A 13,506-nucleotide genomic window follows, 5' to 3' on the forward strand; every position below is an offset into this window, starting at 1 on the left:
GTAAATTGTATCATTTAATGTGTTCAATTCAGATTTTAATATTTTATGATCTTTTTTATATTTTGTTATTTGTTTAATTTGTTTTCTACTTGGAGTTAGGGTTTGCTAAGACCTATTTAAACAATATTTAGGGTTGTATTTTATCATCGTATCATATTATTCAATTAAAAATCCAAAGCTTTTCTCAAATTTTTGAAGTTCATAATTTTTCAAAATTGACTGTTCGTGATTTATATAGCTATAATTCTCAATGTGTACCTAGATATCCAAAATAAAATGTTAGGTTTTTAGTTCATATCTATTATAAGAACTAAGAAAGTAACATAAGTAACTATTTTTCTTTTTTAAGTATTCAAAACTAAATCGGGATATAACTTTTTAAACTTTCAATATAAAACAAGCTTAAAGTTGTTGTCCCAAAAATAAAAGTTGGCATGCCTTTGAAATTTTGAATAGATTGATATAAGTGTATGCCGCAATTTGCTACGAATCGCGCAGCCAAAAGCCAAAAGAAAGAAAAAGAAAATGCCCCTTTCTCGATTGAAGCCTTTTTATATGGTTAGTAGTCATGAGCTTAACAGTTAACGGAATAAAGTATACAGATTTAACGTTTTAGATTAGAATTAGTTACTCGTTCCATAATTTAGTTTAGTTTATTGATAAGAAAAGTTGAAAGCAAAGAGGATTTTAAGCAACAGTACATTTCAGATACGAATCCTCGGGAAAAGATGGTGGAAAGTTGTTGATCTTGAATTACCACCAAAAACTATGTCAATCACATGCTTGGATTTTCAAAAAGGATAGAAAGAGCAAGTTGTGATGCATGCATTTGCTTTCTTCAATGATTTCAAAGTTGAAACGGGAAAGGACAGAAAATCTTTATGTATTATCTTTCTTTTCCTTTTTTTTTTTTTTTTTTTGGTTAAGAGATTCTAACACGGGAAGGGTTTTAAGTTTATTTGTTAGCTTGGAGTACTAGTAGCTTGAAGGAACGATGGTTCCCGACATAAGGCATGGACCTCAACGTTTGAGACTCGACCCAATCTGGTACCCTAGAAAGCCAAACCCAAGAATCGACCTAAGATCTTGACCCTAAGACTTGATCAAGGCTCCAGGTGCCTGGCACTCCAGACTCTGGTACCGACCTCGCAGCCAAACCCAGACCTCGAGGATCCTGATGCGTGAAATCTATACATTGATTTGAGCAAGTACAATTGAAAATAAAGGGTTTGCTGTAAACTTTACAGTTCTTTACAATAATAATCAAATAAAAGATAAAATAAATAGTATCAGAATTAATTTTTGAATATAAAAATATAAATTTTCATTAAAATGAACAATACCGAAATTTTTTTGTTAAAATTCCTTAAAAATAACTATACTGCAGCTACATGTGCTTGAAAACACGATTGACATGCGCCAATCAGGGGACCAAGGAGCCCACTCCCCCAGCACATAACAAGGTATTTTCTCATAATTCACACCCCCAACATGAACCCATGTGCTGTGCTGGTGACACGGCCAGACGCAGACACACATGACCACACCCACCTCCCTCCCTATACCACTATCACTACTATATACACTACTCTGTACCATACCATACCATACGCCTGCCTTATACGTACACCGTACACTTTACCATGTCACCAAATTTGACAGTCTGACAGAGATCCCAGTGAGTGGGTCCCAGTTGGCACAAATTTGAATCTCGAATTATGATTTTTTAACCCCACTCCGGTGACTCCACTGAGTCCACTCCACCACCACTTGCCTTCGGGTTCTCTTTCCTTGCTCACTCAATTCTTTTTTACTTTTCTACTGTTTTTTTACCGTTGCTCGTGATTCGCGCCAATTGGTTGGTGGTGCTCACGGGCCGGGACTGTTAAGTGTATGTACACGTGTATGGTGGCTGATGCAACCACACGGGGTGTTACAAAATCCCCTTGGCATCATTTCGTTGTTGTTGTTCATCAGCCAATGAATCATCATGATCTCTCTCTCTCTCTCTCAATTGTTGCTGCCCCTGGATTTCCTATATATATTGTTGATGATTTTCTACAGGTACAATTATACCACTCAGATGATCAAATCCGGAAAAAGATCGTCTTCGGATCCCTTCTATCTAATTCTCATGACTCACGAACTTGAATCCTTAAAATTTGATTAAACGATTAAAGTTATTATAATTTTTAATGAGATCCCCTATTTATAACCGTTAAATCAAATTTCAAAAATTCAAATTTATGGATCATGAGACTGAGATGAAAGGGATCCGAAGATGTTCCATTTCCATCAAATCCATCATCCACCTTTAACTTTTTGGACCATCAAAATTTTTAGATTTTATTAATCCAATTTGACCGAGTCCATAAAAAAAACACTTTTCAATTGAAATACCAAGCAGTTAGGGTCGGTAACAAGCACAAACAATAGTGCTCAACCTTGCATGTTTATGCATATGGTTTTCTGTTGAAGAATGTAATTAAATGTGTATCAGAAATTTGATAAAATCGATATATAACTGAGTAGTTATATCATTGGTAACATGAAGTTCTCTTTTTATAACACTTGTTGCGCTAGCATGTGACCAAGTTCAAGTAGGAGATGATATTGTTATCGGACTAATTAACAGTGATTGTTGGTCCGTCTTTATGAAATATCAGATGGGGTCCAAATGCTGGAGGTACCAATCTGTTGTGACTTGTGAGTTTATTGCCGCATAGAGCTTTCTAACAATTTTGTTCGTGGTTCATATCGATTGATATGGGGCACTATGTGTGCCGATATGATGCAAGATTCATCCAAACCAGTTAATGATTTGATTTGATCGTTGATAAGGAATGATATAGACCTCAAGAATTGAACTGAAGCAGTTCGACTCATTCGTTTCATAATTTCTCGATAATTAAATCAAACTTAATTAAAAATTTATCATATTGCGTGGTGAAATCAAACCAAACTAAACCATCTACTTGGCTTTGTTCCGTCTACAGAATAACATATTTCAAATATAAAATAAGACTGAAAAATCATATACTTCGGAATCTCTATACTTTGTCATACTGCTATTTATCTTACAACTCTAAAACAATAAGGCAATGTTACGCATGAGAACACACGACATAACATTATTTGTTTTTCACATCACTGTATCACAACTAACTTGCGTGCAAGTTATTCTCTGTTAACATAATCTTCTTCTGATTTTTTTGAAGATGATCTTGGGATCCGTGTATCATGTATGTTCATCATACATTTTACAATAAGTTTTTATTAGATACTGTTTTTATTTAATTTTAAATAAAAATATTTAAAATAATTTCAAACCGTACAATATACGATAAATGAATACGATTAACAGATTTACAAGATCTTCAAAAAGGATCCGGATCCACTCTCTCGTTCAATAGAATAGTCAAAATATTTTCCACACAATTTTTTTTTTTTTTTCCACAAATAAATTTGTGATGAGACGACGGTAACTGTTGTTGGCAGGTGACGGAAAACAAAAGCGACCGGTCCCCTCTGCGGCTCTGCGTCAGTCATATCTCCACCTTGGTAATCATGAAGGCAGCTGACGAGAACACTTTTCATTGGGATTCTGAGACGATGAATATGTAATATTACTGAACTGCCACCGGTTAAATATAAATGTTAAGTTATGAAAATTATAACATCTAATTTAAGATTTGGGTGTGGAACCAGTTAAGTGTGTGTGTATTATTGGCAATGCAGTAGCCTTCAGGCCCGCGAAACCTTCCACTGTTGTGTTTCACAGTGGAGCTTCGGACTCCATTGCCCTAGCTAGTCTCATGCAAGTGAATATTCTGCTCGAGTGTCGGATTATATATCTCTCGGGCTGGACGGAAGAACACATATGTTATTTCTATAATTCATATGTTAATAAAAGATGACAAAAATAATAATACCTTACTTGTCAGGAATACAGTGCAAAGTTTTAAAAAAAAAAAAAAAAACTAATGATAATTGTTTGAAAACTTTGAGTTTTAATGATAAAGATAAATAAAAGATAAAATGAATAATACATGGATTGACTTTTTAATGTAAAAATATGATTTTTTGTTAAAGTGATCAGTACTATAAGTTTTTCGTTAAAATTCTGAAAAAAAAAAAAAATGTAAAGTGGTCAAAGTGGACTGAAGAAGGAGCTAGAAACCAGAAAGGAAGAATACTTTGAATAGGCATGGCAATTGGCATCCAGATGCTTTCGCTTACGAATTCCTTCCTTCCACCATTTTATGTAGTTTATGATATTATTGTGTGTATAAGATGACAATAATTGTCATGTGAAAAGTGCAGAAGTTGCCTTAGAATCAGAGTGCACTCACCCTCATCGCTCCTCACTCAAACATAAGATCAGTGTAGAGTTTTGGTCCTCACCGAACAGTCAACGCATACTTTTGCTTGTGTTTCACTAAATTATTGAACTCATTGGTCCAAATGCGTACGTGCGTTAACTTTACCAGCGGTATATATTGTCGATATTACTGATGATATAGCTTATGTTTTTCCAATGTTATAGTTGCTATTGCTTGTGTTTCACTAAATTATTGAACTCATTGGTCTAAATGCGTACATGCGTTAACTTTACCAGTGATATATATTTTCGTTATTACTGATGATATAGCTTATGTTTTTTCCAATGTTATAGTTGATATTTAGTCGAAAATGCAATTAATTTTGACGTGTAATGAATGTTTTAACCATCTAGAATGTGGATTACTCACAAATTGTGTTTTTTGTTATGCATACTTTTTTACATGATTATAGTTCAGTGATGACTTAAAATGATGTTTAAGTTATGTAAAATATATATGGTAACGTTAAACGAGTGATTGACATTAAATTAAGGGAGATTTTGGATGTGGTCCTTAGCTATGAATATTCTTTGATTGAAATCTTGTTGGTTTTTAATTTTTGATCGAGGTCCCTGAAATTAATGTGATAATTTATTTCTATGTACGTTACTATATTTTTTAAATTAAAAATTAGAAATTTTAGTTGTTTATATAAATGAGATTTTAAATAAAAAATCATATTTTGTGGGATTAAAAAATATTAAAATATAAATATACTATTGTGTGTGTGTGTATAAACATGGGTACATTCATCAAAATTAACCAAAAAAATCATTGTGTCAAAACATGGGTACATTCTTCAAAATCACAAAAAAAGAAACAAATATTAGACTTAATAACATTAGTAAATTTTTTCGATTAAACTTGACATGGATACATTTTAAAATCAAAGAAAAAAGAATTAATGTACCCATATAAGTTTAAAAATGGATTAGAAAAAAATTGAATAGATTTTATATAAAAAAAGGTACATTTTACATAAACAAATTGGTATATTTAAGTATGAGTACATTTTAAGATTAAAAAGTTTTACATGAATGGGTACATATAATTAGCATGGGTACATTTTGTGTGACATCCCACATCACCCAGGGGTGATCCTTAAATGTATATTCCCATCCCTACCTAGCACGAGGCCTTTTGGGAGCTCACTGACTTAGGGTTCCGTAGGAACTCCGAAGTTAAGCGAGAAGAGGGCTAGAGCACTCCCAGGATGGGTGACCCTCTAGGAAGTTGCTCGTGAGTTCCCAAAAACAAAACCGTGAGGGAATGGTAAGCCCAAAGCGGACAATATCGTGCTACGGTGGTGGATCGGGCCCGGGTTGTGGTGGGGGCCCGGGGCGGGATGTGACATTGGTATCAGAGCCTAACCCTGGCCGTGGTGTGCCGACGAGGACGTCGGGCCCCTAAGGGGGGTGGATTGTGACATCCCACATCACCCAGGGGTGATCCTTAAATGTATATTCTCATCCCTATCTAGCACGAGGCCTTTTGGGAGCTCACTGACTTCGGGTTCCGTAGGAACTCCGAAGTTAAGCGAGAAGAGGGCTAGAGCACTCCCAGGATGGGTGACCCTCTGGGAAGTTGCTCGTGAGTTCCCAAAAACAAAACCGTGAGGGAATGGTAAGCCCAAAGCGGACAATATCGTGCTACGGTGGTGGATCGGGCCCGGGTTGTGGTGGGGGCCCGGGTCGGGATGTGACATTTTGCAAAATAAAAAGTACAAATAAAAAAAATATGGGTACAAATACAAATAAACTTTAAAAAATATGGGCACAAAAAGAAATTAATATATGGGTACAAATTAAAACTGAAAAAAAAAATTGATACAAATTAAAAAAGAATTACAAATTAAAAATGGGTACAAACTAAAACTAAAAATATATGATAAAAAAATTTAATCATAAATATAATATACTAATTGTAACATTTTTAACATTAAATGAATATATTTAGAAATAAAAAAAATATTTCATTATTGAAACAATTAATGATGTTATTAATACCCAAGGACCTTGATCAAAAATTAAAAATGAATGGAATTTTAATCAATAGAGTAGTAAAATGAAGAATGAGAACCTAATTTCTCCTTAAATTAATTAATTAATTAGCGTTTGAACAATATTACGTATTGTAAAACTACCATGTGTCTTATATTGGTCTCATTTTCCTTTTTATTATTTTGACGATGGGGTAATATGTATAGTAAGGACTACCTTTGTTGATGGGTTTGGGAAATTGTGCATTTCCATGGTTGAAAATAGGATATAAAATGGGGGAGGAGAGGACCATTGTTCCCAGTATTATCCTAATTAATATATTTATTCTGTTTAATTATGCATAAAATGTAAGCCACTGCCTGCCATTGAAAAGTTTAATTATGCATGTAAAAAGTATAGAATAATATGAAGGTGGTGGATGGTGGTGGTGCCATTGAAATAAGATTGGAACATAAGAATCTTTGTCCAGAATAACAAAAAAAAAAGGTCGTGGACGAGACTCCCCGGTGTCAAGGACCCTCTGCTATATAGTTGCTTCCTCAAACGTCTTAATATGTCCTCTCGTTTATGCATTAAAAACACAGGTTTTTTTTTAGAATAGTGATTCTCACACACCATTGAACTCTTACACACTCTTTTGAACTTTCTACACATTTTTAATAATTTTTTGTTATTAATATTTTTTTAATTCATTCGATTTAATAAAAAAATTAAAGAAGATGGTGTCAAATTAAAGACGAGTTCGGATAACTCTGTCCTTGAGTTAATGTGATGGGGTTTATTTTTGAATGAGGAGCGAAAATGAGAAACTGGAAAGATATTTCATGAACCTCCCAATAGCAGTCTTCCCCAACGACAAACCAAGCTGTAGCCTCAAAAGCTTGTAGCATCATAATTTATCTGATGGATCTTCCTTTCCTTTTAAAAGAAGGAAGTTTTAACGAAAAGTTTTCAGTAGTGTTTATTTTAACGAAAAATTATATTTTTACACTAAAAAATCAATCATGATACTATTTATTTTACTCTTATCGTTAAAACTCAAAGTTTTTAACCTATTTTCATTAGTTTTCATTTAAAAGAATCTAGTTCATTTTCTACCCCATTGTTTAATAAAATAATAGTCTAGTTATATTTCTTCTTTTTTATAAATAAAATTATTTAAATTCAACTCCTATAAATATTTTAATATATTATATTTGTGTGCTGATGCGATATTGGTTTTATCAACAGTTTTATTTTTAGTAATTCTGTTACTGAAATGTTCATAAGCATGGAATCACCCACAAATTACATAAATAATCGCATTTACCACAGGCCTTTCACGGTTAGGATTGTCCCTTCCCTTCTTGTATATACCGTTGTGACATTTATTCACCGTTAATTTAGTTGATTAACATGTATGTCTTAATAATTATTATAGTTGATTTATTGTGTAACTTAATTTTGCTTTTATCATGGAGAGATTTTTTTTATTGTTTCTGAAATACAGACACATACGTTATATATTACTATACTTATATAATAACATATAACATACTGACTCATGTTGAAAATGTTATTGACAAGTACACAAATCAAATTAGACAATAACACGAGTATTATTTAAAGGATAATGGTAGAGAAATCAAAATTTTAAACTATTTATAAATTAAATAATGTGTCATCAATAAAAGTAAGTATGTTAATCAATATTTAAAAATAATCAAATTATCTACAATCATATCATTTAGTTTGATAAAATTTAATTTCTGTAACAAGATCCTTGTTGAAATATAAAACATTTGGAATGTACAATTATAATTTTGAAGTATTAATAATTTTTTATATTAACTCCTTTTATGTAATATTTTTGAACTCCCATCCTGCTCTTGCAAAAGCCTAAAATTGAAAGGAAGTAGAGAGAGAGAGAGAGAGAGAGAGAGAGAGAGAGAGAGAGAGAGAGAGTTAATTTTAACCAAAAAAAAAGAGAGAGTTAATTTGAGAGAGAGAAGGAGGGCATTGTTAATGAAAGAAAAGTAGAGGGAAAATGACAAGAAAGGTGCAGTTCTTGAAATGTGAAAGTAGAGAGAGAAAACGACAAAGTTCCCAAGTGGGTTCCTGGGAGGGAGGGGTGGGCAGTTTTATTGGGTTTTGGCGTTGAAGGTTTCAAGCAGAACCAACTCACCCAGCAAAGCTGCGTTATTTGGGTTCTCACAGAGAGAGAGAGAGAGAGAGAGAGAGAGAGGTGTGTTTCTGGGTAATGATCAATGTGCTTGCTTGAGCTCTAACCTACACTGCTGGGTCTCTGTAGTGTAGCACTGTAGAGAGAGAGAGAGAGAGAGAGAGAGAGAGAAAGCTTTGATTTTTGAGCTTTTTGGTTATTGTTTTGCTGGGTTTACCCAATGGAGTTTGCTGAGTGCAGCAGAGGGAGCTCAGCGAGAGCTCAGGCGCTGGCCCTTTGCCTATTGGCCTTGATCTCATTATCTTGTGCTGCCAGATTGAGTGCTTCTTCAAGGCAGAAGCTTGATATCCACAAGCACCTAAACCGCTTGAACAAACCCGCCGTGAAAAGCATCAAGGTATCCTCTTTTTCCTTAACTTTACATTCTTTCTTCATTAAACTTTCTTGGGTTGTGTTTATTTTTTGAAAAAAATTGAAAAAAAAGGAAGAACTTTCTTGCTTTTTTTGTTCTCTCCCTTTGTTGGGTTTCTGAGAAAGTGGTGAAAAATGGAAGAAAGTTCAAAAATTTATACATTTTTTTTGCTGTTTTGATTAGTTCTATTCGTTTCTTTGGATAAAAATGTTTCATTTATTTGTATTTTCTTATTGTTTTCTCAGTGACCAATCGGGAACTGTAAGCACATGAGTTTTCCCCTATGATTTTCAGTATATATATAGATTTTTTTTCTGCAGAAGCTTATTATTATTTTTTAAAACAAAACAATGATTTAGTCATTGTTTGCTCTTTCCTCTCTCTTTACAATGATTTCATTTTAAAAGTAGTTACAGAAGATCAGAAAAATGAAAAGAAAAAAAAATCCAAAAAAAAAACAAGTGTGGCAGCATTGTGAAATCAGGTCCCCATATGTCATCACCAAACAATGTTCAAGTGACTAGGCATAACGTAAATGCTTTCGTTTGTTTTCGGCCTTCAATTTATTTCTCTTGATTCTTGAGAGTTAGCAGGTTTCTTGTTGTAGTCTTTTGCACTGCTTCTGTTGTAAGATCTGACTCGAGAATCTTCTGATTTGTTATGGGTATTAGAGCCCAGATGGAGATATTATAGACTGTGTTCATATCTCTCAGCAACCGGCTTTCGATCACCCTTACCTCAAAGACCACAAAATCCAGGTCCATTTTCCTCAACAACGCATCTTTAAATTTGACAATTTTTTTGTTCCTTTTGCGTATTGCATTGTTTCTAAGTTTGCTTGTGTCTGTTTTGTTTATCAGATGAGGCCTACCTACCACCCCGAAGGGTTATTTGCTGAGAACAAAGTGGCTGAAAGTACAAAAGAAAAGGTAAATACCCAGCTGTGGCATGTCAATGGGAGATGCCCGGAAGATACTATTCCGGTAAGGAGAACGAAGGAAGATGATATTCTGAGAGCAAGTTCAATGAAACATTATGGAAGGAAGAAGCAGAGAACCATACCAAAATCTGCAGATCCTGATCTTGCCAATGAGAGTGGCCATCAGGTAAGCTTTCTCTAATGGACGTTATTAGTCTTCCCTGTGTTCTTTAAACTTTATTTTAGTGGATTTCTTAATTTTGTTTTAATTGGCTTCTTTGTTTTTTTGGGGGTGATTAGCATGCAATTGCATATGTCAATGGAGATAAGTACTATGGAGCAAAAGCAACCATAAATGTCTGGGAACCCAAGATACAACAGCCTAATGAGTTCAGCTTGTCTCAGCTGTGGGTATTAGGAGGGTCTTTTGGTGAAGATCTGAACAGCATTGAAGCTGGCTGGCAGGTACTGTCTTAATCAAGGTCAAAAAGTATTCGAGCCTGTATTTACCAAGTTACTTAATTTTCTTATTGAAACATGAAGTATCGATCTTGATGCTTGTTTGTGCACTGCAACAGGTAAGCCCAGACCTCTATGGTGACAACAACACAAGACTTTTTACGTACTGGACTGTAAGCTTCCAAAACATTAATTTTCCCATACCTTTTCGCGTTTGCATTTTTGTTTCTTGTTTATCTTCAATTTTAATAGTTTTGCTAATGTGTTTTTTCCTTGCATGTTTCCCTTCCGTGACTATATTACAGAGTGATGCATATCAAGCCACTGGTTGCTACAACCTCCTCTGCTCAGGCTTCATTCAAATCAACAATGAAATAGCAATGGGTGCAAGCATCTCTCCAGTTTCAGGCGTTCGAGGATCGCAATATGACATCAGTATACTTGTCTGGAAGGTAAAAATCAAGCACAAATGGATCATCTAGTTTGTGGCTACAGAAAACAAAGGCATAGAGCTAAACTCCTATTGGAGGCATATGAGCATCGATAAACATTAATCAATTCATCATAGGCGATATAAGCAGCGAAATATGTGTATATATGTATAATATGTATTTATATACAATAGATATACATCATCATCATCGTATTGCAATCTTGAGAGTCGGGGGGGTAGGGGCAAAAATCCATTGTGGTTGAGATTCTAAGAAGCTGACTGTTGTTGATAAAGGGACAAGCATTGTTTATGCAGACATTGACAAGTTCCAAACTTTGATTCACCTTTCTTTGCATGCATGTCACGGGAAAGATAATAGCATGTCTTGTCACTCTTTTGTTTTGCATAGGCATAGGCTATAGGATACTAGAGACCCTTTTGTTTCCGTCTGTAATTCAATAGTAGATACTAGATGCACATTTGGGAAAACTGTTCACTTGGGAAAACTGTGGTGTTTTATTGTTCGTAGGATCCAAAGGAGGGGCATTGGTGGATGCAATTCGGAAACGACTATGTGCTGGGTTATTGGCCTTCTTACCTATTCTCATACTTGGCTGACAGTGCTTCCATGGTTGAGTGGGGAGGTGAGGTTGTGAATTCAGAGCCGGACGGCCAGCACACCTCAACCCAAATGGGCAGCGGACGTTTTCCAGAGGAGGGTTTTAGCAAGGCAAGTTATTTCAGAAACATCCAAGTTGTTGATAGCTCAAATAATCTCAAGGCCCCAAAAGGGTTGGGCACCTTCACTGAGCAACCAAACTGCTATGATGTTCAAACTGGCAGTAACGGGGACTGGGGTCATTACTTTTACTACGGAGGCCCCGGTAAAAACTCGAATTGCCTGTGAGGTGAAAAATACCATTTCACCCCTACTTAAGTCCTATGTGTATCATTCAATCTAGTGTATTACCTTTTTCTTTTTCTTCTTCTCCTCCTTTGTATACCCTTTTTATTTTTCTTCCTTTTCAGTCCTCTTAGGTTGGTTGGGGTAGTACTAGTAGACAAGTGGTTGTAGCTTTTTATGTTGTGGGAAGTTTTGACTCGTTGGTTTTTTTAGTGAAGGAATCAATCTCGTTCCATGTAAGTAAGTGGTGGGTGGGTGTGAAGAAGGTTGGCCGAGTTTCTCAGAAGCCTAAAGAAACAAAGGCCTTTTTTTATGTATTTATATAAAGCTCCTTTGGTATTCTCCTTGTTTGTATACACTCCAAATTCCAATCCCTCTCTTGGAGTGGCCTTTGTTTACTGAAATTAATCAAGTTTCTGGTTCGAAAATGTTGAGCAAAAGCGTTGGAACTCGCAAGTCTTACCTTTTTGGTTTTTGTTTATTTTATTTTTTGAATTTGGGTGTTAGTGTAGCTGGTGTAAAAAGTTGCTTGGAATGGGATGGGATGGGATGTGATTTGGCATGTGAGCGAATGACAATTCTTTTTGTTAGATTAGATTAATCGGATTAGATGCCCCAGCCTGAGCAGATTCACAGACGCACTTTGCATAGTTGCATTGCATGTCCGCCACCTCTACGCCCACCACCCATCACAAAGAATAAATTTTCTGCAGTTCGAACACTATGTGTTTCGGTGTCTCAAATTAATCACGTATCTTACAAAGATGAAAACACATGTTAGTGCGTGACAGATGAAAACACATGTTAAGTTGTGTTCCAACATCGTCGTCTTTGTGTTGGTTGCTCTCTTGATCCAACCAGTTGCTGTGATGCAACGTTTTGTAAAGGATCTGTTAAAAGTCGAGAATACTCAAAAAAGCTTTTCATAAAGCATTATGTTATTGATGTTACAAGTGGTTAACAATGTTTATCTTTGCACCCGATGATCTGCATTTGATTCTTTCTTGAAACTTAACCAAACCAGTCGCACTTTGGGACTCCCGACTGTAATTGAAAACAAACATGAAAATATATTGATTGATTGTGATTGTAATTGTAATGTGCAAAAAGATAATGTTATCAGATTTGGGCCAAGGGAGGGGACTTGTGAAGCCCGCATTGCTTATCATGCCGCACGTTTTAATACGATTTGGGGATTTGGGGATTTGGGGTCTCCACATTAAACAGTCCCTATCCTTTTCATCTCAGTTCCTTTATTCTCATGCCACTCTTTTAACTGCAACTGACACAAGTTTACTTAAAGGGATGTATCAATCAAAATTTTAAAAGAATTTATTGTACTTCATAAAAATCTGAGTGTATTTATTTATTTTTTTTCTTTAGGAAATCAGGCATCTCCTACTAAGATTTTTAATAATTTCACCCAAAATTCACATGGAGTTTATGAAACTCCATTAAAACTCTATGGATATATAACACTTCAAAATCTTTCGAAATCTCAATTAGATACAAGCCCGTATAAAAATGAATTTTAGAAGAAATGGATCTATTTCCAATTTCTGACTTCCCTCACGTTTACTAACACAAGAAAATATACGTGGATCCCATTTTAAACTAGGGGCGGAGCCAATATGGCCTCACAATTATCATCTCACCCTTGTGAAGTTCTTATGATTCTCATCAAAATAATATAGTATATAGTAATTTATCAGTTATGTACACTATGCCTATATGGTAGAATTATTCCTTACCTTTTTTTCTTCTTTCATTCTTTGAAACATTTATAACATTTAGAAAACTAATATAATTACCAAACCTAGAAGGCTAAACAATGTC

The 13,506-nt window shown here is 34.8% G+C and overlaps 1 protein-coding gene across 1 annotated transcript; it reads left to right on the top strand.

The window, feature by feature from the left end:
* The first annotated feature begins 8,652 nt into the window (after positions 1-8,652).
* On the top strand, positions 8,653-12,098 carry LOC103931432. Its single transcript, XM_018643553.2, has 7 exons — positions 8,653-8,940; positions 9,627-9,713; positions 9,816-10,061; positions 10,175-10,339; positions 10,453-10,506; positions 10,639-10,785; positions 11,296-12,098. The coding sequence occupies exons 1-7, from the start codon at positions 8,764-8,766 to the stop codon at positions 11,671-11,673; spliced, it is 1,254 nt and encodes a 417-aa protein (XP_018499069.2). The 5' UTR covers positions 8,653-8,763; the 3' UTR covers positions 11,674-12,098.
* The last annotated feature ends 1,408 nt before the right edge of the window (positions 12,099-13,506 follow it).

The sequence above is a fragment of a genome, unplaced genomic scaffold (genome assembly GCF_019419815.1).
Source record: "Pyrus x bretschneideri cultivar Hongxiangsu unplaced genomic scaffold, Pyrus_bretschneideri_v1 Contig51, whole genome shotgun sequence".
NCBI classification, from domain to species: Eukaryota; Viridiplantae; Streptophyta; class Magnoliopsida; order Rosales; family Rosaceae; genus Pyrus; species Pyrus x bretschneideri.